The 24,543-nt window shown below is 42.2% G+C and overlaps 1 protein-coding gene across 4 annotated transcripts in view; it reads left to right on the top strand.

Moving 5' to 3' along the window:
- SPOP (speckle type BTB/POZ protein) overlaps positions 1-19,068 on the top strand; it is a 75,575-nt gene extending 56,507 nt beyond the window's left edge. For all 4 annotated transcript variants that reach the window (XM_070393006.1, XM_070393008.1, XM_070393004.1 and 1 more), the window contains 8 exons: positions 370-491; positions 1,668-1,819; positions 1,942-2,069; positions 8,733-8,910; positions 11,699-11,754; positions 12,234-12,356; positions 16,184-16,326; positions 17,847-19,068. In XM_070393006.1, the coding sequence (XP_070249107.1) occupies positions 370-491; positions 1,668-1,819; positions 1,942-2,069; positions 8,733-8,910; positions 11,699-11,754; positions 12,234-12,356; positions 16,184-16,326; positions 17,847-17,991 (1,047 nt within the window). In that variant the 3' untranslated portion in view covers positions 17,992-19,068. The remainder of the gene's footprint in view (positions 1-369; positions 492-1,667; positions 1,820-1,941; positions 2,070-8,732; positions 8,911-11,698; positions 11,755-12,233; positions 12,357-16,183; positions 16,327-17,846) is intronic.
- The last annotated feature ends 5,475 nt before the right edge of the window (positions 19,069-24,543 follow it).

The following is a 24,543-nucleotide window of genomic DNA, read 5'->3' on the forward strand; positions in this document are numbered from 1 at the left end:
GTCACTGTGAGACTTCTTAAAACGTGGATGAGGGCCCTGCCGGTGTGGCTCATGTGGCACATGCCCAGGTTTCAGGCTCAGTCTCCTACAGGGGGTATACAGGAGGCAGCTGATCGATATTTTTCTCTCATCGATGTTTCTATCTCTATTTCTCTCCCTTCCTTTCTCTCTCTTAAAGTCAATAAAAACATACATTTTTAAAATGTGGATGAGGGACCTACGGTGAGAGAAAAGCTGAGCCTCCATGCTGGCCAAATAGTGCAATCTTCGTCTGGGATCATGTAGAGGGAGGGAGCAGAAACAATGATCTGATCTTCAGCCTGTTTTTTAGGTCACCCACTTATTTAATTCCTGGTTTTCTATCAACAGATCAAGGTAGTGAAATTCTCCTACATGTGGACCATCAATAACTTTAGCTTTTGCCGGGAGGAAATGGGTGAAGTCATTAAAAGCTCAACCTTTTCATCAGGAGCCAATGATAAACTGAAATGGTGAGGAAGAACACATCTAGCTGTAAAAATATTTCTAAAAGTTGCCTGTTTTGCTTGGTTTTATGGGGAGATTGACTAGAATGTAAGGTCCTTGGAGATAGGGACTTTGTACTTAAAATTCCCCAGGGTCTACGACTGTGCTTGATACCCATAGGTGCTTGCTGTGTAATTGTTGAATTAATTTAATGAGTATATCAGGGATCTGTAAATTCAAATGGCTGTAGGGTAATGTAAATGAGTAAAGAGGGCCATTGTTATAAAAGATAATCCATATCTGGTGTAAGTGTTGACTATTAAGCAAACCAGCTGGTTAAGCAGTGTACAACTAAATGTTGAGAGAGAATGATTATTCATAGGCATCGTATTTAAATCTACATCTTCAACACAATGTATAGTGATATGAGTGGCATATGCACTCCCTAGAGAGGCATTGGATTGAGCCACCTGTTTGTGAGAGGTGTCATAACACTGGCGAGGCCTTGGGGATGCATATGGCCTATCTGGTAGAAGCTGTATCTGAACCACATGCAGTTCAACTGACATTTACAACTTAACTCAGTTGAACCTATTAAATTCTGTCTGAATTTTGTTTTGATTCATTGGTAACAGATTGGCATCTCTGACTATATAGCGTGGAGCTGTACCCTCGGAGTTTACTTTTATCTGTGCTTTCTCCGTGCCACCGCCTTTATTTTAATCTTATAATATTATTGCCAGATTGATAAAGTATCTGTAAAAGATTCGGTACTATTCACATATTTCTCTCAAATACTTTTTTCTTTCCCAAGGTGATATTTAAGGGCTTGTTGACATTTTTTTCATGGTTTCACCACAGTCCCAACAAAATTAGGGGCTGCCTCTCCTGAGATGGAGGATTAGAATATCCTGACTTTTAAAATATTTTAGGGGGTAGAAGTGACTTGGGAGATTATGAGGAAAGAGGCAGGGATGTAAGGGATGCGTTGTCAGATTCTAGTTGACTCAGGTTGCTCTAAAAAAGTGGCTCTGAAGTAGTCATTCTACTAAATCCGAATTTCCTAGTTATGGGGCCTGAACTTGTTTATATTTTAAACATCTCCCTCTCTTGATTCTGATGTTCTAATTCTCTCCTATCACTTTACCAGCCTATAAGCATGGATGTTTTCAACATTTTTCCCCCCTATCTGTTTTGGGCAGGTGTTTGAGAGTAAACCCAAAAGGGTTAGATGAAGAAAGCAAAGATTACCTGTCACTTTACCTGTTACTGGTTAGCTGTCCAAAGAGTGAAGTTCGGGCAAAATTCAAATTCTCCATCCTGAATGCCAAGGGAGAAGAAACCAAAGCTATGGGTAAATGTTCTCTTCTTTGTTTGATTCTTTATTTTCACGTCCAGCAACTTCATACACTGACAAGTTGTAGATTTGATCTGGTTTTTTGAGTAACCCTAAATATAACTTTTTTTTCACCTCAGAGAGTCAACGGGCATATAGGTTTGTGCAAGGCAAAGACTGGGGATTCAAAAAATTCATCCGTAGAGATTTTCTCTTGGATGAAGCCAACGGGCTTCTCCCTGATGACAAGCTTACCCTCTTCTGTGAGGTGAGTGCTTCTTCCCCACTGTGAGACTAGCCGTTCCCAGGCCTGGTCAGCAGTGGCCGATTTAATTGTATTGTATCAGGGATGGAGAATGGGAAGAACCCCCAAGTGGAATAGTGTTGCACAAACGTTATTGATGTGACTGGTTGAAAACTGCCATGATTTCAAGGTTGTTGGGCATCTAGCTTTCCACTTGTTACTGTTCTTAAAAACAAAGATTGTGTACAATCTTGGTATTTATGATTTTTGAATTGCTCGGGTCAGGATTCTGGCTTTTTCTTGGCGGGTTTTTTCAGATAGCATTTGGAAGGACTGTTACTTCAAGCTGAGGAGAATGGCCAGCAAATATATGTGTATATTTGTTCCTTAAACTTTATGGCTTCTCCTTGAGTATGAAGTCCACATATGTTTGACTGTAGATCACTTTTCTTTTCTGCTCTTTGAACTGTATGACTTATCAGGAGTTGAATGTCTCTGGATTGTCTTGCTAGAGTAATTGTGAAATAGGAAGGTGAGAAGCCTCTATTCTAGAGTGAAGGTTATATAAAGCTCTCTAACTCATAATAGCTGAGAGTTATCTGTAGTCTGCTAGGCAAGTCCTTCTCACCAGCAACTTAAAAGCCTTTTTTAGGTTTACAAGAGAAGTCTTGAAGTAAAATTCCCAAACTGAGAGTGAGTTAGAAAGTGGTTTCTTTAATGACTATTTACTAAGAAGTTGTTTCATGCTATTATCAACACATTTATAAATATTCATAAGCTCACAGTGTAATAAACGAATAAAACCTCTAGTCAACTTAGATGGCAGTGTTTCCTATACATTGTATGGCTAAGAAGCCACTTCCTGAGCAGCAGCGCTTGATGAGAATGACCACTGTATTTTCCTGGGGAGGGTGCAGGCAAGTTCCTACAGTTGATCTGTCAAGTAATAGGCGCGCACTGTGAGTTAATGACAGTCCCAAAGCATGTCACCACCTGTGCAGCCGGGGAGGGTGTCCCTTAGGAATCCTGCCCTTTAGTAGAAGAGGACTGGCCAGTGGTAGCTGGCTTTTTTCCTGAGTCACAGCTTAATTATTTCCACAGAATAGTACCTCGTGGTTAGGAAATTTTGGAAGCATCATTTATTAAGATACCACACTGAATATGTAAAATGCAGTTTTCATAATAGCTGCCTTATAATAAAAGAAGGAAATACTAACATGATGACATCTAGGTAAATACAGAAATTGTTGCAGTTGTTTTTTGTCTGATGAATGTTAAATTTGAATTCCATGTTAATCTAACTAGTTACATACTCAGTTGCCCGAGTAAGAAATGAATACAATTAGGTGGTTTTGTATGAAGTTAAATGTTATATAAACAGACCATCAATTTAATCTTCACCTATCTTAAAGACCTAAATTTCGGAAAAATTTAAATATAGTGGAAAATTCTAATTTCTCTTGGAAATGAAAGCCAGTCTTAACTGTTCTCTGAAGAAAGATATCTCCTCTAAATATTGCATCTGGTGTTTTAGGCAGTGCCTTTATTACATTATTTTTAAGTCCACAGTGGGTCCAGCCTTTTCTCATATGCCGCCCTCTCCCCCCCACCCCCCATATCTGCTCCACCTTTTATATGGACATTGTTGATTTGGAGACAAGTTGTCTTGCCCTCACTTGGCAATCTCTCGTCCTGTGGTTAAGACTGAGGCGCTCTCTCCCCCTTCGCTTCCCCATATAAAATTCTCTTAGAAGAAATCCTGTGGTTAAGTTTAGATTTGCCTTACTGACTTAGAAGGGAAGTGAGATGACACTTTGGAAGTGAGGAGATGTTGAACAGGGAAACGTCTGCTGGGTTCTGCTGATGCCATCAGTTTCTTACCATCGGACCAGGTATGCCATCTGTTCTTCTCACACTTCAGTGTTGGCCACAGGTGCTGAGTGTTGCTTATACTTGGGCTTGTGCCTAGTGAGACTCGTTTCTGTTCCAAGGCTCTCTGTGGACTTAGTAGCATTCAGCATTGCAAGACAGTTGCATGGGGGTATGTGTTGGATGTGTGGGTTTTAAAAATATATACAGCTCATCTGAGTTTTTAGCGCTTTACAAAGCTAGATTATTCTTTGGTGTAAGTCCTATCCCTTTGACCTGTTGCTTCCTTTTATCAATGGGGGAAAAATATATGTTTATTTTAGTTCATATTCATATTTTATTTATTATTGGTTTAGATAGTATTTTGTTATTATTTCGAGGCTTTGTGAAGTTGATGCCCTCATACAAATTTAGATTATGAATACTCCACTGCTCCATTCCTCATCAGTCTTTGGCCCAGACACATGTCTGTCCTGTCATGATGCAATAAGTATAGTTGTTTCATTAATTTTAAAATATTTTTTGATATTCCCAGAGGCTGCAGGAGGGAATTCATCCTAAGGTGCAAGACTAAGAATCACACATTTGTATGTCTGGGCTTTATTTTAGTAATATTACTGTTAATGAATATTTAAATGAAATTAGATTGCAAACTCTGAAAATGCCGAATGTGTGGTCTTGTTTATAATGTGCCACACTGGGTTCACATTCAATTTTCAGTGATGTTTTTGTCTGACTATTAGGAAATGTGGCAATTCTTCCAAGATGATATTGCTTAGCTAATGTATTTGGAAGCATTTTCAAAGTATTCCTTGAATTGTCTCTTTTCACAATCCTTTGAGCTAGGTTAGTTCTATTATCTTCATTTCATGTTGTTGGGGAGAGAAGCGGTGCCTGGAGAGGTCAGGTAATTTTTTCCTAACATTGTGCAGCAAATTAGTGTCAGCTCTCCATTTTCTATCTCTAGGCTGCTGTGCCACGCTAAGTGGAGCTAAATGCTATTTACCCAGGGAAACATGGGCTCGACCAGGTTTTCTTAACAGAGAGTATTTTGGTAATGAAACAGAATCATGAAAGCTTTACACTTTTAATAATTTGGACCACGGAAAATCTACTTGAAAAATCTACTTGAAAATCGACTTTTAGCTTCTGTTGACCCTTCCCTCCATTTCTTATATTGAAAACAAGTAGCTGTTAGCAATAAAGATGCACATATTCCACCTTCATTGTATATGCCTTTGATAGGTAGAAGATTTCAGAGTTTCTTTGTAATGTTGCAATTAAAGTTGAAATATGAAATATCTAGATGCTACTAAACTCTTTAAAATATATATTTTTTAATTGATTTTAGAGAGGAAAGGAGAAGGGGGGGAGAGAGAAACATCAATGATGAGAGAGATTCATTGATCAGCTGCCTCCTGCATACCCCCCACTGGGGATCAAGCCACAACCCAGACATGTGTCCTGACTGGGAATCGAACCATGACCTCCTGATTCATAGGTTGACGCTCAACCACTGAACCATGCAAGCCAGGAGATACTACTTTACTCTTAAAACATTTCTTTCCTTCTCAAACATAGAATATCCCTTCATAGCCTGGGAATATGATTTTTGCCAAATTTTAAATGTGTGGATCTATTTATTTTTTCTTTTTATTGTTATTAATAAATTATTTGGATATTTTAGTTGAACTGTGTGAAAATGCCAATATTTGATTGTTTTTGTCCTACAAAAATGGTGATTTAATATGTAACATTATTATCCTATATAATAAAAGGCTAATATGCAAATTGTCCCCTCGACTGGGAGTTCTACTGGGAGTTCAACTGGGAGTTCGACCAGGGGGTGGTGCTGGTCAGCCCTGCCCCCTTTTGCCCCCCCCCCCCCCCGCATCAGGGGCGGGACCAGCCCGCCAACCACCAGCGGCCCATCCCCCCAGCCACTGGGACCCCACCTGTGCACAAATTCATGCACCGGGCCTCTAGTAGGTTATAAAATATGATAATGTAGTAAACTTCAACCAACCCAGCAGTAACTTGGAATTAACTTGTATGTTTCTCCCCTAACCCTTAAGCCTGTTGTCTTCCCCCCTCAGGATATACTAAAGAGCTATTTTGAATTATATGTTATCTCCTCATATATTATTTGTAGCCTGAATAATATGTTGTTTTCATTTGATTGGTTTTGAGCTTTATAAAGTTGGTGTCAGAAAGTATGTAGTCATCTAGGACTTGTTCTTTTCACATTATGTTTCTAAAATTTATATTGTGGATGTAACTACCGTTCATTCATTTTTACTGCTGTATAATATTTGTGTGAATAGGCAACAGTTTATTCTCTTGTTGATGGACATTTAGGTTGTTGCTAGTCTTTTGATTAGAAGCAGTGCTGCTGCTAAAAACAATCTATATGCAGAGTCTTTTCCCCCTTAATTGTTTTAATGATACGGAAGTTAAAAAATATTATTTCCATTGGTTTTATTTTTTATGTTTAAGTAAAATATTCAGGAATTGGCACAATCTTTAGTCTCTTATGAAATATTATTTTTTAAGAAAAGTAATTGACTTTAAAAGTGAGGCCCTTTTACAGCTTGAAATTTAGAGGGTTATACAGCCTTCCTGAGACATTTTCACGCAGCCATTTGTAAGACGGCATAAATGTCACAGTCACGTCATCTTCGCAGCTGTAATTCTGAATGAGTCTCCATAGTCAACTTTATAGGCATTAAAAAAAATCTTTAGTTTTTCTCAAAATGGTTTCATTTTAGCAGCATCATTTGCAGAGGAAAACAATCCCTTTCTAAGTTAAAAGTTTGGGCTCTGAAGACTCATTTGTGAATGCCATTTAAAATTTATTTTTAATTAAGCGTATTTAATGTTGGTAAGAGGTGCCAGACATTCAGAGCTCTGGAGACTCCAGGCATCCATATATCTGCAGAACAAGTCTGGCTCAGACAGGAAAGGTACATTCTCCTTCTTGTGCGTTCCTATTTGTGTCTAGAGAGAGGAATTGTCCCTGCAAGAGGAGTCACAGTTTTGGGTGCCCCACTTACTACCAAGCATGCATCTAACCAGCAGAGGGTCTGTGGTAACCATAGTTTGAATTCACCTTATCTCTTGCCAATTCATTTTACTCAGACTAGTAAATTGCCATCAAGTGTTAATGACTTTGGGCTCCTGGCAGCCTGGTTTAATTCAGGCTTAGGACCTAGTGCCAAGAGCATTCTCCATTCCCTTCATTGGTCATCCCAAGAGAGTCCTGCCTTTCTTTATGAGGAAGTTGGATTTACTTGGTCTTTTCCTTTTTTGAAATAAATTAATCATCAGTATTTTTAAGCTATAACTGGAAACAGGCATCTTCTACTTTGATATTAATATTATATCAAAGAAATAAGAGTGTTAATATGAGAGAATGGCTGACCCAAATTAGAGATCTTACACAGGACAAGAGAGGATCTGTGCAGTAGTTTGTGCTGGGTCTCAGGCTATTAAAATAATGTTATAATCTGGCTCTGATAAATGTGCTGCTAATGCTAAGCACATTCATAATTGATTAACTTGGCTGCTTCATTGCTCAAGACTATAACAGCTCGTTTTAAACAAATGAATAAATTTCTCGACCTGGTAATAAATATCTCACTCCAGCACAGAAGGGACTGCCGGTCATTTGGATGGGGCATTAACTTTGCCTCGGGGTTTATGACTGCATTTAAGGGATGACTTCTATCTTGAAGGTTAAAAGAAATTTGGGTCATTTAGGATGTTCCTAAGCTGCCTTTCTCAACTAACTTATCAGAATAGCAAAATGGGGGAGCTGATTCTCAAGGTTTATGAATTCTGCTTTGATTTTAACATTTCTAACCTATTATGATGTAGGAGATGAAGCATAGCAGTGATTGCTAGGCAGAAGACTGATCTGCTTCAGTTTGGTAACTTACATTTATTTTGTAATGTTATATGATTTATAAATTCTTTTATTTGGTATACTAACAAGCTTACCTGACTTTCACTGACCCATCTAGAAGTTACCTTATTTTGTTTTGTTTTAAATCTAAACTGAACTGTTAATTCAACTGGTTAAAACCTGCTGCTGAAGCCATGTGGCAAGTTGGATCCCTCTTTAAACCTGTTCTCCTCGTTCTGTTCCAAAGCTATGAGTGCAAGTCTAGCAGGAGCCAGCAGTCTTGTATTTCATTGTCACAAATGACTGAGTAAGGGTATAAATGGTGTGGGTGTGGGATACCCACACAGTTATCTCTACCAGAAAGATCTTCCAAGCCTAGTCCTGTTCATTATATTAACACTTGCACGGAAGTACCAATTATTTACCAGGCCTTATGGAAGTTGCATTTTATTTTCATGTTCCAGACCTAACTAAAGTAAGTGGAATGCTTTTAGGTGTACTAGCTTTTTCTCTCTAAAGAGTTTAATTTAAATGGTAGTTTCTATAGGAGTTCTTCGTATTTAACCTTAAGGCAGAATAAGGTAAATACTTGAGGTTTAACATTTGTTTCTTTTAGTTTTTCCCTCTGGTGGTTTTGCCGAGGTTTTCAGGGAAGGGGAGGTGAGGCTTATTAGAAGTTGGAGGAGAAGGAGATTTGTGGGGCTTTCTCCCTATTTTCCTGAGATGGTGTAGACTACATATAACTGATAGATTGAAAATTATGTGATCCAGAGGATAAAGCCTTGATTTGTGGAGGTGGTTTCAAGAGAATATGACTAACGTTAGTATCTGAATGAGGTATAAATCATCTCTCTTCCTGCTGGGAAGAAAATTCCTGATAACAAAAGCTTTGGACTGTTTCCTTGTCTTTACAGGTGAGTGTGGTGCAAGATTCCGTCAACATTTCTGGCCAGAATACCATGAATATGGTGAAGGTTCCCGAGTGCCGGTTGGCAGATGAGTTAGGAGGACTTTGGGAGAATTCCCGGTTCACAGACTGTTGTCTGTGTGTTGCTGGCCAGGAATTCCAGGCTCACAAAGCTATCTTAGCAGGTTAGTATCTATTCGTAGAGAGCGTTCGTTTTGGTGAAACAAGGCAAACCAGTGGCTGCATAATGACCTGAGTAACTTCAGCCTTTTGAACTAGTGAAAAAAAATTGCAACTAAATATATTTTTATATTGTGGTGACATTAGTTGTCATAATCAAAAAGGCAACTCTCCATAAAAATGGTATTTCTATTCTTCCTCTCTGTAGTGGACTTAGGCCACCATTTTCAAGGAATGGATGATGATGTGTATTGAATGCCTTTGCACCTAGAGAACAGATGTCAAAACACTGCTTAGGATCAAGTATTAGTTCCTAGACAGGGACTTAGGATATAACAGAGAGGATTCTGGACTCAGGATGAACTACGTTCAGTTAAGTCCCCTGCCCTGGAGATCTTAGCCTTCTCTTCCATATAAACATATCAGAAGGATAAGAATATTGCCAGTGACATGGAGGATCAGGTCTTATTCTAATAATAGGCCCTTTGTCTTTGAGACCAGAAAGAGTGACACAGAGGGGAACTGATAAGGCAGGGTTGACTTTACTTCACGTGAAAGCATAGCAGTCAGCCACAAACTTCTATCCAGGCCATAAGACATAAAAGGAAATAGCATGAACCTTCAGCAACAAATTTCTTACCAAGATTCTCAGCTCTATTCTAAAATACACACCTGGCAAAACCCCACTCTGGCTCAGTCTAACCATCTTTCTGTTCCCTCTCTGAACTAGATGTTACCGTGTATTGCTAAAGAAAGTCATCAACTCTTAGGTTAGCGCTCCATACTCAGCTAGGCCCTCAGCACTGCCAAGAACTCTTCCTACAGTTAGTCAGCTCCCTTTCTTTTTCTCAACAATAGCTACTTCAAAACTTCACTACTCTCCTTTAATCTCCATCTCCTAAAAGATGACCTTGCTACTTCTTCCAAGAGAAAATTGAGGCCCTATCCCTTAGCTCTTGCCTCTCACCTTACCTGCAGTTTCCCTGCATTCTTGGTGGAAGGGGTGTTCTTCCTTGTGTCCAGAGTACTGTACTTTCTACTTCTGTTCTGTTTCATATCCCATGCTGCCTCCTTCTTCTTCTTACTCTGCCACTTATACCCTTGTTATCTGGTATCTTCATCAACTCTCTTTCTCCTATTGCCTGTTTACCCTCAGTCTATAAACAGGCTCAGGCTACTCCCCCTAGTTATTCATTCTTATTCTCATATTCATTCTCTCTCTCTCTCTCTCTCTCTCTCTCTCAGAGCTAAATTTCTTAAGTTAGCACATTTACTATCTCAGCTAGTCTCCTCTCACTATCCTCAGTTCATCTACATGCAATGAAAGCAGTTTTCCAAAGTAATATGGCCGGCTAGTTCTTACATTTGAGGGACTCTCGTTCATATATTATTTGGCTCCTTTATTCTAGTTTTCTTCTGATTCTCTGGCTACCTCTGATGTGTGGCCTCCCTCTTCTTCATGCATCCTTTTAAACATTGGTGTTCCCTCAGTTCTCTTTTCATTCTCCTTATTCTCCCTGGGTGATTTTATTTATTTCATAACCTCAGCTTCTGTCTATCCAATGATGACCCTCTAAGCATATCACTGCTTTGGACCCTTCCCCCCTTATTAAAAGCACTAGCCCTTTAGTCTTCAATTTCTGTAATGTATTTATTTAGTATCTTTTAGTCTGTAGCCCTTCTGAGATAAGAACAAGGAGAATTAATATCCTTTGGAATAGTTTAAAGCATTGAGGCTCAGAGGGTTTAGTGATTTGCCCAAGATGTGTGGTTAAAAAATGGCAGATCTAAAATTAGTCCTTCCTAACATAAACTATAAGTCAAAGTTCCAGTTACCTGTTAGCTCAAAGTCCTGTATATATTCCATCTGTTCTTCCTCTCTCGGTTAGAGATTGGTAGTCTTAACTTTCACCAAATCCCTGATTGTCGGAAAACATGATAAGATTTGAGTTATTAGCCATTTTATTACTTTCATGGTTGAAATTAAGTTTACTTATTATTTATAGTGTTCATTAGACTAGAATTGGGCATGACTTAGAACACTGTTTCTTAACCCTTTTTCATTATTCCCACCCCTCAGGGAAAAATTAAATTATCCCCAATGAGAGACATTAAATACTAAGGAATAAGATTTTGTTAGGTAGGGTTGAGCTTTTTTAAAATTTTATTTCATTTTTTATTTTTTATTAGGGTTGAGCTTTGAAGGGCTACAAACGATGTAATCCCTAAGATTTCTTTTTCTTGCCTCTTTGGGAAGTTATCAGCTCTGTTGAGAATGCAAGGCTGGAAGGACCAGAAAACCTGCCGTAAATGAGCATGCGTTTCATCTAGTTAGTGGACACCATTGAGCCTTGTTCTGGGCCTCCTTGCTGTGTGGTCCCTGGATGTGGGGAAAGTAGGTGTCTTTTTTCCAGGCAAAAATGTAGATATCAAGACATCCTGCTTAGAACCCTAAAGGACCTTCCAGTTGAACCCCCAAATCTACCCAGAGAATATCATTGTCATCCAACATACAGATAAATTTGAGTAATTTCCTTAAAACATGAATGTTTGGAATCTAGCTAATAAATTATTTTGTAAGTAGCATTTTCTTTTTTTAACTATGTATTGTAATTACTAACTTACTGATATAATATAAAAAAATGAATTTTATAATTCTGATATAATTTGAGGCTAAGACCCTTTCCTATAACAGTGTGACAGCAAAGAAAATGACCTCTTCTGCATAACAGAAGAACTGAGTGATTTACAACGTGATAACCACATCTGTCTCTGTTGCCTTTCACTTTCTAGCTCGTTCTCCAGTTTTTAGTGCCATGTTTGAACATGAAATGGAGGAGAGCAAAAAGGTATGTATCAGGATAAAAATATGTCTTCTAGCTAGGTGACTAGATTCAGATGAGTTTTCCAATTTGGCAGCAGATTTATTTTCCTAATTATCTTTTCTTACGGTGTTACTAAAGTGGATTACGAATTCCCTGAAGGGACACTTTGTGAGAGTGGAGAGAGGTAGTCCAGAAGGATTCTAGGTGGAGACTCACTCTCTCCCAGGCAGATCACCCAAAGGGTTTGGGGTGAGGGTATCAGACATGTGTTTCTACTCAAGAAAAGAAAGGTAAAAAAAATGAAAGCTATAGCTGTCTTTGAAAACAAAGGTGGTACATATGATGGAGAATATTATAATCAAATATGGCAGAGAGCAATTTTTCATTCATGTTACGTTTTAAATGATACAAGCTTCTCTCCTCACTAGAGCTTAAAATCATGAAAATTGTTTAGGGAATTTGGTTTGCTGGAATATTTCTGACTTCCAGTTTTTCTGGCATAGAATCGGGTTGAAATCAATGATGTGGAGCCTGAAGTTTTTAAGGAAATGATGTGCTTCATTTACACGGGGAAAGCTCCAAACCTGGACAAGATGGCTGATGATTTGCTGGCAGCTGCTGACAAGGTGAGATAGGAATAGAAAAATAATCACAAAAATAGGAGTTTCTGTAACTTCTTGAGTTTCATAGCGGGGCTTCTATGCTGCATTGTAAGTAAGATGAGCACATATCTTAGTTTGGCTGGACAGTCCTGTTTCATACTTGTGCTGCAGCCCAATTATTGATAGCGCCCTTTTTATTTTCAAAAGCATCCTGCTTTGAATGGTAAATTATAAATGGTCACTCTACCTATGGAAAAGAAGAAGTCTGCTAAATTACCTCTCAGATTTAACCGTAGTGATATTTAAGACTCACATTTGGATTTATAATTTGGCTTTATAATTTATAAAATATTGTTGGGTTCATTAACTTTTATTTAAACTTTTTCAATAAGAGAATAATCTTTTTCCCAGTGTCCTGGTTAGCATTTTCAACTTTCCCCTAAGTAGTTTTTGAAATATTCAAAATTGTAAGATGATTAATATCTCTTTGGGAAATAAGAGCTACTACTACAGTAAATGTATACTTTGATTGTAAGATACATTTTGGTTTGAGAAATGTTAAAGTGTGAAAGTGAAAATGGGATCTTAGCAAGGAAATTCGATTACCTAAAACAACAGACCAGTGATTCCCAAAATAAGCTGGGGGGGGGGGGGGGGGGGAGGCATGTACCTCAGTTACAGGCTCAATCCCAATGAAACACTGAGTTTAACCAAGTCAAATGCGAGGTTTTGTGTATTATTGCTATTTTATTGCAGGATTTCTCAGAACCTTTAGTATGTTCATGTGCACTATCATAGCATTTCTCCAATTTAGTTAACTCTGGAATTCTTTTCCTGAAAGATCACCCCTGGATTAGTGTTCGCCAAAACACACTTTGGGAAACTGACTTTCATTGTATAAATACATTGAAGAGAGCTCAGTGACCTGTCTGTCCTCCAAGCCTTGTGGTCTAAAGAAGTATGACAGGGGTGGGGGTGGGGGTGATTACTGTTTATCCTGTGGGAGCTTTTCTTGTGTTGGGAAGGGGGGTTGCAGCAAGAATGTCAAAGGACTTAAACCCATCCAATAGTAGACTCTCTGAGAAAGATGGTTCTCCGCTGGAAGTGTCTCTTCTTTGTGCCAGGATGCTGCAGTGCCCACCTGAGGCAGAGCTGGCTCCGCTCTGATGTAAGGGCACTTAGCGCCTTTTCAGGATTTGCTCATGGGACTAGTCTCCTTCCACCTTCCTTTGCATCCCTGAGGACAGAGGAAAGTACCTGTATTTACAGTGGAGGTTTGATCTTTATTGATCAGCGTTTTGGAGTGTTAGTAGAGGATAAGGCATGTAAACCCAATCAATGCTACAGATGAAAAGGATTGAATAATACTGTATCCTGCACGTTACCTTTCAAGACTGAATTAGTGCCGTTAAGCAATGCGAACATCCCATACCCTTTCAGTCTAGCTCAGCTCTGACCAGAGGAAACTTGCTTCCAGTGGAGACAGTAAGGAAATACACATTGTGAGCTCTGACGAAGTTGAAGGCACACAAGCCCAATACCTGCTGCTTTTGTGGTTGTTGTTGTTAATCCTCACCCGAGGATATTTTTTCCATTGATATTTAGAGAGAGTGGAAGGGAGGGGAAGAGACAGAGAGAGAGAAGCATCGATGTGTCTCACACATTGATTGGTTGCCTCCTGCACTCACCCACACCAGGCCAGGGATTGAGCCTGCAACTAAGGTACATGCCCTTGACCGGAATCGAACCTTTGATCCTTAAGTCTGAGGGCCCACACTCTATCCACTGAGCCAAACTGGCTACCACCCAATACCTGCTTTTTATAAATATGAATTTTATAGTGATTCTGACTCCTCTGCCCTTTAATTTTCACTGAAGCAGTCACTTGGTGCTTATACACAGGCGTTTATCTTCCTCTCATCTTCTAGCTCCCATGAGGGCGAGTAGTATCAAAGGCCCACTTTTTAGACCGAAATACTAAGGCTCAGAGCTGTATATTCTTAGAGCCAGGGTTAGACATATGTGTCCCTGGATTTTCATTTCTGCTCCTCAACCAGAGAACTTACTGGGAACCTACTACTGTAAGAGCTCAGAGCATAGGGATCAGCCTGAAGTGACATTCTAAGAATGGTATTTTCGGTACAATGTGTTAAGTTGGGATTTTAAAAGCTAAAGCAGTTGAATCACAGCAATACTTTAAATTTGTGAATGAGAAATAACTGAAGGGTGTGTTTTCAAATTCCATTCAGAATTTCCCATTAGACACTCCTTGCTTCAAGCTTATTGGAAAATATTCTTACCTTTATACCTCCTTGTAAGTAAGTGTCAGGAAAACAGAATAAGAAATCTTTCATGGAAGGATCTAAACCTCTAGAATTTACCCAAGAGACTGCAACAGCTTCTTCTGAGCTTTTCCAGTCTCCTGGGGACATGCGTAATTAGACCAAAAACAAAACAAAACACGTTGGCCAGGCCGGGAGACACAATTTCAATCTCTCGGGTAAGTACTGCCATTAGGCAGGTTTTTCAGAAGTATAATTAAGAAAAAAACTTGGTCCCCCAAGGGTCAGCAGTGGCTACTTCTGTCTAATTATGCAGTAGGGATCAGAGCTATTCACAGCAAAGGTCCTTTTAAAAGAAAGTATTGAGAAAGGATAAGAGGAATATTCTGTGCAGCACTGTGTAAAAACTGAACATTTACCAAACCTTTCCCAGCCTTTTAAAACAAAAACCTAATTTCTTGCTTGTCTAGTGTCATTCCTGTTTTCCATGGAAACTGTTTTCCAGTTACTCAAATGTAAAAATTAAAGCTGTACCAAAACCAATAAAATTCTCTTTTTGCTGCAGGAGATCATAGTGCCAGCAGATATGCCTCCTCACCCAGAATTCATAAAAATAAAATTGTCCTGGTTTGATTGCCATGATTCAGCTTAGAGGAATATTATGCCATTGAGTTCTGAGGCCCCTTAAGATGGGACCTGTAGGGAGACTGGAGACCCTCAACCAAACCCCTTTCCTGTGACTGATGAATGACATTTTATTTTGTGCCTCCTTTTTATGCCTTCCTCCTCCTTGTCCTTGAAGTTCCTTAGTAAGTTCATAATCTCATATTTGAGAGCAAAGAGTACAGTTGCATCAAAACAAATCAACTAAATGAAATGTGCCCAATATTAACCTAGACTTTCATTTACAAAACATTTATACCCTTTACTTGGAAGAAGTTTTAGACTGAAACTGGATCCCAGGGTCTTTGTTGCTTTGTTTTTCTACCCTGAGAATCTTAACCTCAACCCCAATAAAATAGGACTCCATTTATCCTCTATTTGAAAGGAGGGTGGGGTTGACCCTCATTCAGGAACAACTAGTGGCAGAGATGCTGGTGAAGGCACCACAGGGCTCCTTTCCACAGCCCAGTGGGCCAGTCAGGATATCCTGCCAGGCCGATGACTGTGCTTCACCCTAGTGCGGCTCTGAATGAAAGGATTGCAGACACTGAACATGTCATGTCCCTCGTGACCTGAAGCAGAATGACCTGTCATTGTGAGGGTAGGGAGTGATGGTGTAAGAAACACTTGAATAATATCGGGACAGGGTAAACGTGAGGATGTGGGTCTATTTCATAATTGCCCTTTTCCTCCTAGGTGTACTGTAGAACTGGAGTGGTAGGTATGCATGTTATTTTAGCTGTCTTCATCTCAGCGTTTGGAGTATGGTTATGTTTTATAATTACAGTCGTAGCCTTCTCACCGAATGCGCAGTTCTGTTCATGTCTCCCTTACATGATGGTACAGCTTCAGGAGCGGTCAGCCCAGAGCTATTCCTGCTCTGACAGCAGTGCTTGTGTTTTACAGTATGCCCTGGAGCGCTTAAAGGTCATGTGTGAGGACGCCCTCTGCAGTAACCTCTCTGTGGAGAACGCCGCAGAAATTCTCATCTTGGCTGACCTCCACAGCGCAGATCAATTGAAAACGCAGGCAGTGGATTTCATCAACTAGTGAGTTGGCATCTTCAAAGTTCTTCTTTCAGGGTAGTTGGGATAGCTAGAGAAATGAAAAGACTTTGCATTAGTGAATAAAATAGACGAGAAGCTTCATTTAACTTCTAGTAGTAAATATAGTTTTCATCTTTCCCTTCATCTTGACAGTGTGGAAGATGGTTTTGCTTTCACGGGTCTAATTTGATTGCTGAGTGAGGTGTTTTACTTCCATGTAGTGATCAGATTGATGAAAATGATAATGTGCTGTGTTCCCCAAATGATAGCATCTTTACTTCACATTCACTGGCCTGATGAAAGGCATGCAGATCTCTGGGTGAACAGAAGTGTGTTTTTATGAGTTAGTAAAATATATCTAATGGTCCATTGTGGAATGGGGAAAAGAGAAGGGGTCATCAGTAGAGAAAGAAATGCTTTGAGAAAGAAATGTTCATTCCAGTAGATCTGTTCCTTCAACCTTAAATGACAAATGACCTGGCCATATTACTTTCGGAAATAATTCTCAGTGGGGCATGTTCTACTCCCCTGCCTGACGGGGAACAGCATTTGGAGAAAACCCAAAAAAGAGCAGGTTTCATAAAACCCTCACAACAACCTCAGAGATGGGTCTAAGACAGCAGTTGCCAACCGGTGGTCAGCAGACCACTGGTGGTCCGTGAGGCCCGAAAGGTTGGCGACCGCTGGTCTAAGAGGTGGCCAGGCAAATAGTGAACATTATTCATCACAGAAAATGCCCCAAATCAGGAAACGATGCCCTCTAAGGCTGTTTGTAAGATTGTTTCGAAGGAGTTACCGATTGAGGAAAAAGAGGAGACCACCAAGTGATGGTCCTAGTGAGTGCTCAGTCTGTGGTGGACACTTGCTTGGTGCTTTGTAGATCGAACCATTCAAGGAAGTGTGGTTAGTGTCCCCTCCTTTTCATTCAGGTAGACCCCAGGCTCTGATCTGCTCTGTGGTTAGGGCACTAGGAAGTGGCAGAGCCAGGTGGAAGCTCTGAGCTGTCTCTTGTCTCTTCATTAGCAACATAAAGAGCATTGACAGCCCTGGCAGGTGGGCTCAGCTGGTTGGGGCATCATCGCCTGCGCGGAAAGGTTGCGGGCTCCAGCCCCTGTGTGAGTGTATGGGAGACAACCAATCATTTATTCTCTCATACACCGATGTTTCTCGCCCCACCTCCTTCCCCTCTCACTAAAATCAGTATGTCATATCCTGGGGTGAGGATTTTAAAAATGCAAAGAGCTTTGATAGTGTAGAGACTAGCCTGAGGGACATTTCACCTTGTAGTTAGTAATATAGTAGCTCTAAGTCCTGGTTTTCAGAGTCACAACAGCCACAATCTGGTCAGCGATCTGCATACCCTCTAACAAGCAAATTCTCATGCATATCAAGGGTTTTCTATCTGAGTGTTACTTGCATTGATACCCTTTACAGCAAACTCTGGGAAATTCGGCTGTCTAGGCGGCTGTTTAACCCATCCTTCACTCCCTCGGTTGGTAACCCCTCTCTCATATTTCTCCTAGTCATGCCTCGGATGTCTTGGAGACCTCGGGGTGGAAGGCAATGGTGGTGTCACATCCCCACTTGGTGGCTGAGGCGTACCGCTCTCTGGCTTCAGCACAGTGCCCCTTTCTGGGACCTCCACGCAAGCGCCTGAAGCAGTCCTAAGATCCTGCCTGTGAGACTCCGTTTATTTTCCAGAAGCAGCAGCCACTGTTGCTGCCATTGACCACCAGGTAGACAGCGCAATCTGTGGAGCTTTGACTCCACTGTGGGGGGAAGACTGCATCTCGGCCCTAGACTTTTAAAACAGCACTAAGTAACCTTGGGGATGGGGGGAGGGAAGGCCGGGACTCGGGCTGTTCAACCTAATGAAACCCTGTTGCTGCGTCACTGTGTTCCCTTCGGCCTGACCGAGTTTGATCCTGTGGGGATTCGGTTAGGCGCTGGCCCTGAGGACAGCCCTGCAGTGGTACTTGGAGAAATCTGTCTGCATCTAACTGAGCAGAACAAATCGTCAGGTGCCTGGAGCAAAAAGGAAAAAAAAAGAAGGACCGTTAGTTTTAAGAGAAGGGGAAGAAGAGGAAACAAGAAAGGATTTTTGCAGAATTTCTCAAAGATCAGTTTGTGGATTCCAGTACTATTTATATTGAGAGAAATTTCAGTCCAACCAACTGTGCTAAAACTTGGATATTTGTGAAAACTTCTCACCACCATGCAAGTATCAGAAGAGCTCTCTTGTTGTTAGCACTTACTGTTTGCAAGAACAGAATACATTCTTTTATCCCTTTATGAAAAACGACAAGCGAAGGCGAAAGGGGAAGGAGGTTATTTGATCTGGAAGATGAGTGTTCTGATGTGGTGGCTTTTGCAAAAAATCTTTATTGGTGTTGGAAACTGGAAAAAAATAATTCACCCAGAATTCATACTGTCTTGACAAGAACTATAGCTCTCTGATTTTAGATATTGTGGAAAATGTTTTTTTGGCATTTTTCTCCTTCCTCCCCCCTTTTCTAAAAAAAAACAAAACAAAAACACAAAACATAAAAAGAAGAGAAAAGAAAAGGAAATTTTATTATTAACGCTGTGTGAAAAAAATCCCAGCCCCGATTGCTCAGCTGTTCGTACCTGCGCCTGCATAGGAGCCAGTCCTGTTCCTTCCAATTCACTCCTCTTCCTACAGGAGAGAACTTCCAAATGTTAATTTTTTTTCTTTTTGAAAATATAAATAATGACTATTTTGTACTGTGTGGTATCTCTGGTCTTTTGTTTCACTCCTCTGATTGGTATTTTGGGTCTGCGTTCCTTAAGGGATTTTGAAGGCCTAGTTTGATCTGCAGTTTGCAGAGATAATGTTTGAAAGGTCTGAGCCGTGGGGTTTATTACATCTCCCTAATCTCAGGTTCCTTGGTGAGCTACCAGCATCTGCCAGTCTCTTGTCCTTGAGGATCTCACAATCCACCTCCTACTGGGGATCAGGCTCCTGCCTCTGCCAAGACAGGTAATGGAAGTGGGCTTTCTGCACCCTACACATTCTAAGATCTACTCTCAATGTCCTCCCAGTGAAATATAAAAAGATCAAGGGGACATGAATGTGGAGATTAAATAAAGGGAAGTTGTTATCTCTGATTGATTCTGTCACCGACTTGATGTGATGTCTGAATTCCCAGCGAGCTCACAGGAATGCTCTGGGCTCCTCTTCTGCCCTGGTCATAGCAGTGCGGGTCGGAAGGTGGGATACAGTGGGAAAGCATTGGCCATGTGGCCAAGGTATGTGTTATTTGACTTAGATGGAAACTCGACATATTTCATCTTCCAGTTTCCTTCAGTGACTTTAGCCTTTGCAAATATTCCAATTTTCATTTATCTTGCCACCCCTGGAATGGAGTAAATAAGATCTATTATCAATATAATCAGAGACAGGATTTGCTTGTTGGAAACCGACCAATCCATTGCACTCTTCAGTGTCCTTCTAAGCATCACCTGTGTGAGGAACCGCCCAGTTCTCCAAGTTCTGGCTGCTGTCCCCGTGCCTCCTCGGTCCTCACTTCCCAGATCAGCACACAGTTCCGGGGTTCAGGTCATACACAGAGTCTCCTGCACCCACATTGTCCCTCAGGTGACTGCATTTGCTCAGCAATTCTCAAGTTTTCAGCGAACTTTCCATGCACAGTATCTCATCGGAACTTCCCAACAGCTTGATGTTTGGTAAGACAAGTGATAAATAGCATCTTCCCATTTTATAGATGAGAGATGTTGAAACCCAGAGAAATCACGTGACACACTAAGATCGCAGAACTGTTGAGTGACAGTTCTAATGTAGAGCCCTGAAAAGATGGTCAGTCACTGTAAGAAGTTTCTTTTCTGAAGTGTTTATGGATCTAAGGTAAAGCTTCCTCCTGTGGGAACAGCAAGAGCGAAGCTCTGGGAAGGTGCCTTTGCTGCTTGCTCTCCAGAGGCTCCCGGAAGACAAACCAGACTTGAGATTGGCTTTCTTCCTCACTCAGAGAGCAATGGGACTGGGGCTGGTGAGTTCCAGGAATATGTCCTCAGGGGTGGGGATAGCAATCCTGGCACCAAGCTTCTGGCAGGACGAAGATCCTTTGTAGGATTTTTCAGTCTTTATGGAATTTCTAACGTGGACTTGACTGAGGGTACAAAGCTGTTAGGATTTCAGGTCCTGGTGAAGCCACTCCGTGCCTCTCCTGTCATTATTACATTATTTCTGGATGTGTTTGTTTTTGTTTAAATGATACAGTTGAAGCCATCTGGTTGTGACAACATCAGAGCCCCAGCATACTGTTCGTAACCCTCCCACTGCCACCACCCCCTCCCTTAGCTTCCCCACGTCTGAAATTTAATTCAAGTTAACTCCACAATCTGGGGCATGTGCTGTCACTGCAGAGATGTCCGTGCCAGTGGAACAGTTGGAGATTTCAATTCCACAAGGATATGGCTTATTTATCAAAACAATATTTCAGGCAAGCGGTTTCACAGCACCTTTGGCGTCGCTGTTTCCGGTCCAAATAAGAGTTTTCTGGCATCACTTCCCAGCTCCCCTCCTCCCCTGTGTTCAGCCCCCCTGTATCTGGACATGGAGACAGTGAGCCATCCATGAAGAATCGTTCCCATTCCCTATGTGGAGATTAAACCTCCCTGTTGTCATTGGGCATCTCAAATGCCTTTAAGGGTTTTAACAATTTAGGGAAGAGATGCTGCTTTTCCTTATCGCTGGCAAGTCAGTTGGCTTTTAGGCCTTTGAAGAGATTCTTCTTTTAAAAAGTATTCCAGCCGGGGACATTGAGATCTTTTCTTAGGCCCAAAGATCTCTGGCTTGACCACCACTCTGCGCATTTATTTATAAATCTGGTTTAAACCTATTATGGATTCTCCATATTGCATGAGTCCTGTGCAGATGAAAGAAAATAGCTTGTATGTTTATGAACAGAACAACAAACAGAGGGGGAGTTGAGCTGCACTTTGAAACTGACTGTTGCTTTGTTCTGGCTCTTCAACTCCTATAAAAGAACAACTGAATTCCCCCAACATGACTGTATTAGATCCTTCGGTTTATCTTTGTCAAAAACAAATTCTTAAAAACACACACACACAAACACAAATACTGGGCTGGAGCCCAATCTTATTTTAATCTTTTTTGGGGGGGAGGAGGGGTTAGAGATACTTTTATAACACCATAACAATCACCCTAGCCTGTTTGGCTCAGTGGATAGAGCATCAGCCTGCAGACTGAAGGGTCCAGGGTTCGATTCCGGTCAAGGGCACATGCCCAGGTTGCAGGCTCTATCCCCCGGTAGGGGGCGTACAGAGGCAGCCACTGATCAATGGTTCTCATCGATTCTATCTCTCCCTCTCCCTTCCTCTCTGGAATCAATAAAAATATTTAAAAAACAAAAAACCATAACAATCATATTTTGGATACAATTTTAATTTTACTCGAATTTCACAAAAGAAAAAAGTTGATAGAATTGCTGAATTCATATAAATATTTCCTCTAGACAAGAGATACTTCCCCTAAAATATCTCTTCAAGATTAAAAATAAAGAAACTGTGAGAACATTAAAGGTTGAAGTCATTATGATTTTTTCCAAGGACATATTTTCATTTTTGTTTGTATAGACTGACTTCTTGCTGTGAAAGAGTTCCTTGGCCCAGCCACACTGGCATGAACACGCAGTTCTGAAAATACTAAAGCCCTTCTGTACCAGTAGCTATCAGCCACTGGACTCTCCCCAGGGCTCTCCCTCTCTCCTGGCCACCCCATCCCACCGCCAGGACTAACCCCAACCCCCATCTCCCCGGGACCCAGAGCTACAGGGGAAAGAGGACCCTGGTCCCCTCTCCCAGGCCCTTCAACACCCACCACTTAACCCAGCCGTGGGCAAACTACGGCCCGCGGGCCGGATCTGGCCTGTTTGAAATGAATAAAACTAAAAAAAAAAAAAGACCGTACCCTTTTATGTAATGATGTTTACTTTGAATTTATATTAGTTCACACAAACACTCCATCCATGCTTTTGTTCCGGCCCTCCGGTCCAGTTTAAGAACCCATTGTGGCCCTCGAGTCAAAAAGTTTGCCCACCCCTGATTAACCACTTCGCCCCAAGCAGCTGAGTTTCCATCTGTTGTATATAATGGCCCTCAGGTAAGGCTTTGTTTGCAGAAAGTATTCCCTTTGAAAACCCTGCTCAAGGTCAGCCCTTGCAAGTTTGCACAGTCTGGGATTTCGAGAATGGAGGCCTTTCTCCCAAACACACTACCTCCTATGAAGTCAAGTGCACAGCTGCATCCTGGTGTGACTACCTTGCATCCAAATGGGCAACAGACACAGGCCTGCAGGTATGGAATGACCCCTGAGCCGGCCCCAAACCAGATGAGGCGGAAGGTGCTGGAGCCCAAGCTCAAGTGGAGGCGGCAGGAAGGGAGTGGGCTTTGCTCCGTGCCCAGCCCTGGGCCAGGTGCTCACGGTCCAGATCCTCTCCAGTTCTATGAAAGGTGTTTCTTTGCTCCCTTCCCTTCCTTCTGGAATTACTGAGCACCTGTCTGTGTCAGGGGTTGGGGTACAAAGGCAAAGCTAGCATCCCCAAGACCTCACAGCCCCGTGAGAGCATCATCCAGAAAACAGCTGTGACTGGGGGGGGTGCAGGATGCAGGGGGAGCCCCAAGTGACTCAGGGAAGGTTCTCCAGTGGAGTTAAAGCCCAGCTAGCATTTGAAGGATGAGGAAGGGCATTGGAGGTGGAGGGAACTGCATGTGCAAGGCAGGGAGGCAGGAAACAGCCCGCCTGGTCTGGGAACTGTGGGAGGGCGTGGAGCCCAGGTCCAGGAGATCTGTTGGGTGAGGTTGGGGTCCCAGAACCCACTACGTGGACCCTCTGCCTCCTTGACCTTTGCTCCTGGCTGCCTGGCCAGGAAGAGGTCCCCACTTACCTGCACAAAAGGAGGCTTTGAAGCTGGAGAGAGGGAGTGAGGAAGCTGGTGTGTGTTTTGGATTGTTTCTCAGAAATCTCCTCCTCCTCCTCTAATACCATGGCAACCAGGCAGCAGCTGGGGTAGCCCCCTGTGAGCTGGGCTGAGTTGAGGGGGAGGTGGGCTGAGGCTAGGGACCTCTGCTCCCCCTCTCTGAGCCTCAGTGTTGGCATCTGGAATATGGGCACCACAACCCAGTTGCTGGCTCCTGTCAACCCAGGTGCTCCAGGAAGGGAGCCCCAGGCTGGACTCATTAGGGCAGCGGTTCTCAACCTTTGGGTAGCGACCCCTTTGGGGGTCGAACGACCCTTTCGCAGGGGTCACCTAAGACCATCAGAAAACACATATATAATTACATATTGTTTTGTGATTAATCACTATGCTTTAATTATGTTCAATTTGTAACAATGAAATTGGGGTCACCACAACATGAGGAACTATATTAAAGGGTCGCGGCATTAGGAAGGTTGAGAACCACTGCATTAGGGGGAGGGCTGGGGAGGTAAGAGCGGGGCTGGGGAGTTCCCTGCATCATCCGGCAGCTGGGGGCTCGGCAAGGGGAGGAGTCCCTGAGCCACGTAGCCTGCACTGCCCACCAAGCAGCCTGCCCTGGTGTGCCCACTGCACTGTCCCTGCCAAGGAGCCCCTGGGGCAGCGAGAGACCGGACTGAGGCACAGACACAGGGGTGAATCCCCTGTGAGCCCCCGCAGTGAGAGGTCTAGGGGGTCTCCTGTGCCGGGGCACAGGGCTCAGCTGTTCTCAGAACCCAAAGCCCCAAAAGGTGGGGCAAGGAGGGGTGCATTTCCTGAGGCTGCTGCTCCCATGACTACAGACTGGCCTAAACAAACAGGAGCATGTGCTCTCCCGTTCTGGGCCCAGAATCTGCAATCAGGGTGCCTGGGGCTATGGTCCCTCGAAGGGCTCCAGCGGGGAATCTTCCTGCCTCTTCAGCTTCTGGGGGCTCCTGGCCACATCCCTTCAGTCTTCATGTGGCCCCTCTTCATGTGACCATTCGTGCTTGAACATGTGGCCCCACACCCTTGTTCAAGTGCTCTCTTCTGGTTGATCACAGCCCCCTTGAGGCCTTGCATGGTCTCTATTTCCAGGGTGCCCCCTCCTTGGTTGGCTGTCAGCTCCTGCCTCACACCAGTCTCCAGTCCCTTTTCCAAAGTCCTTCCAGAAAATCTTTCCTCCTGGGACTGTGGCAGCTGGGATTGTAAAAGAGACAGGAGA

This window comes from Myotis yumanensis, unplaced genomic scaffold, assembly GCF_028538775.1.
Source record: "Myotis yumanensis isolate MYYU_CA2020_CCGP unplaced genomic scaffold, mMyoYum1.0.hap1 SCAF_16, whole genome shotgun sequence".
NCBI classification, from domain to species: Eukaryota; Metazoa; Chordata; class Mammalia; order Chiroptera; family Vespertilionidae; genus Myotis; species Myotis yumanensis.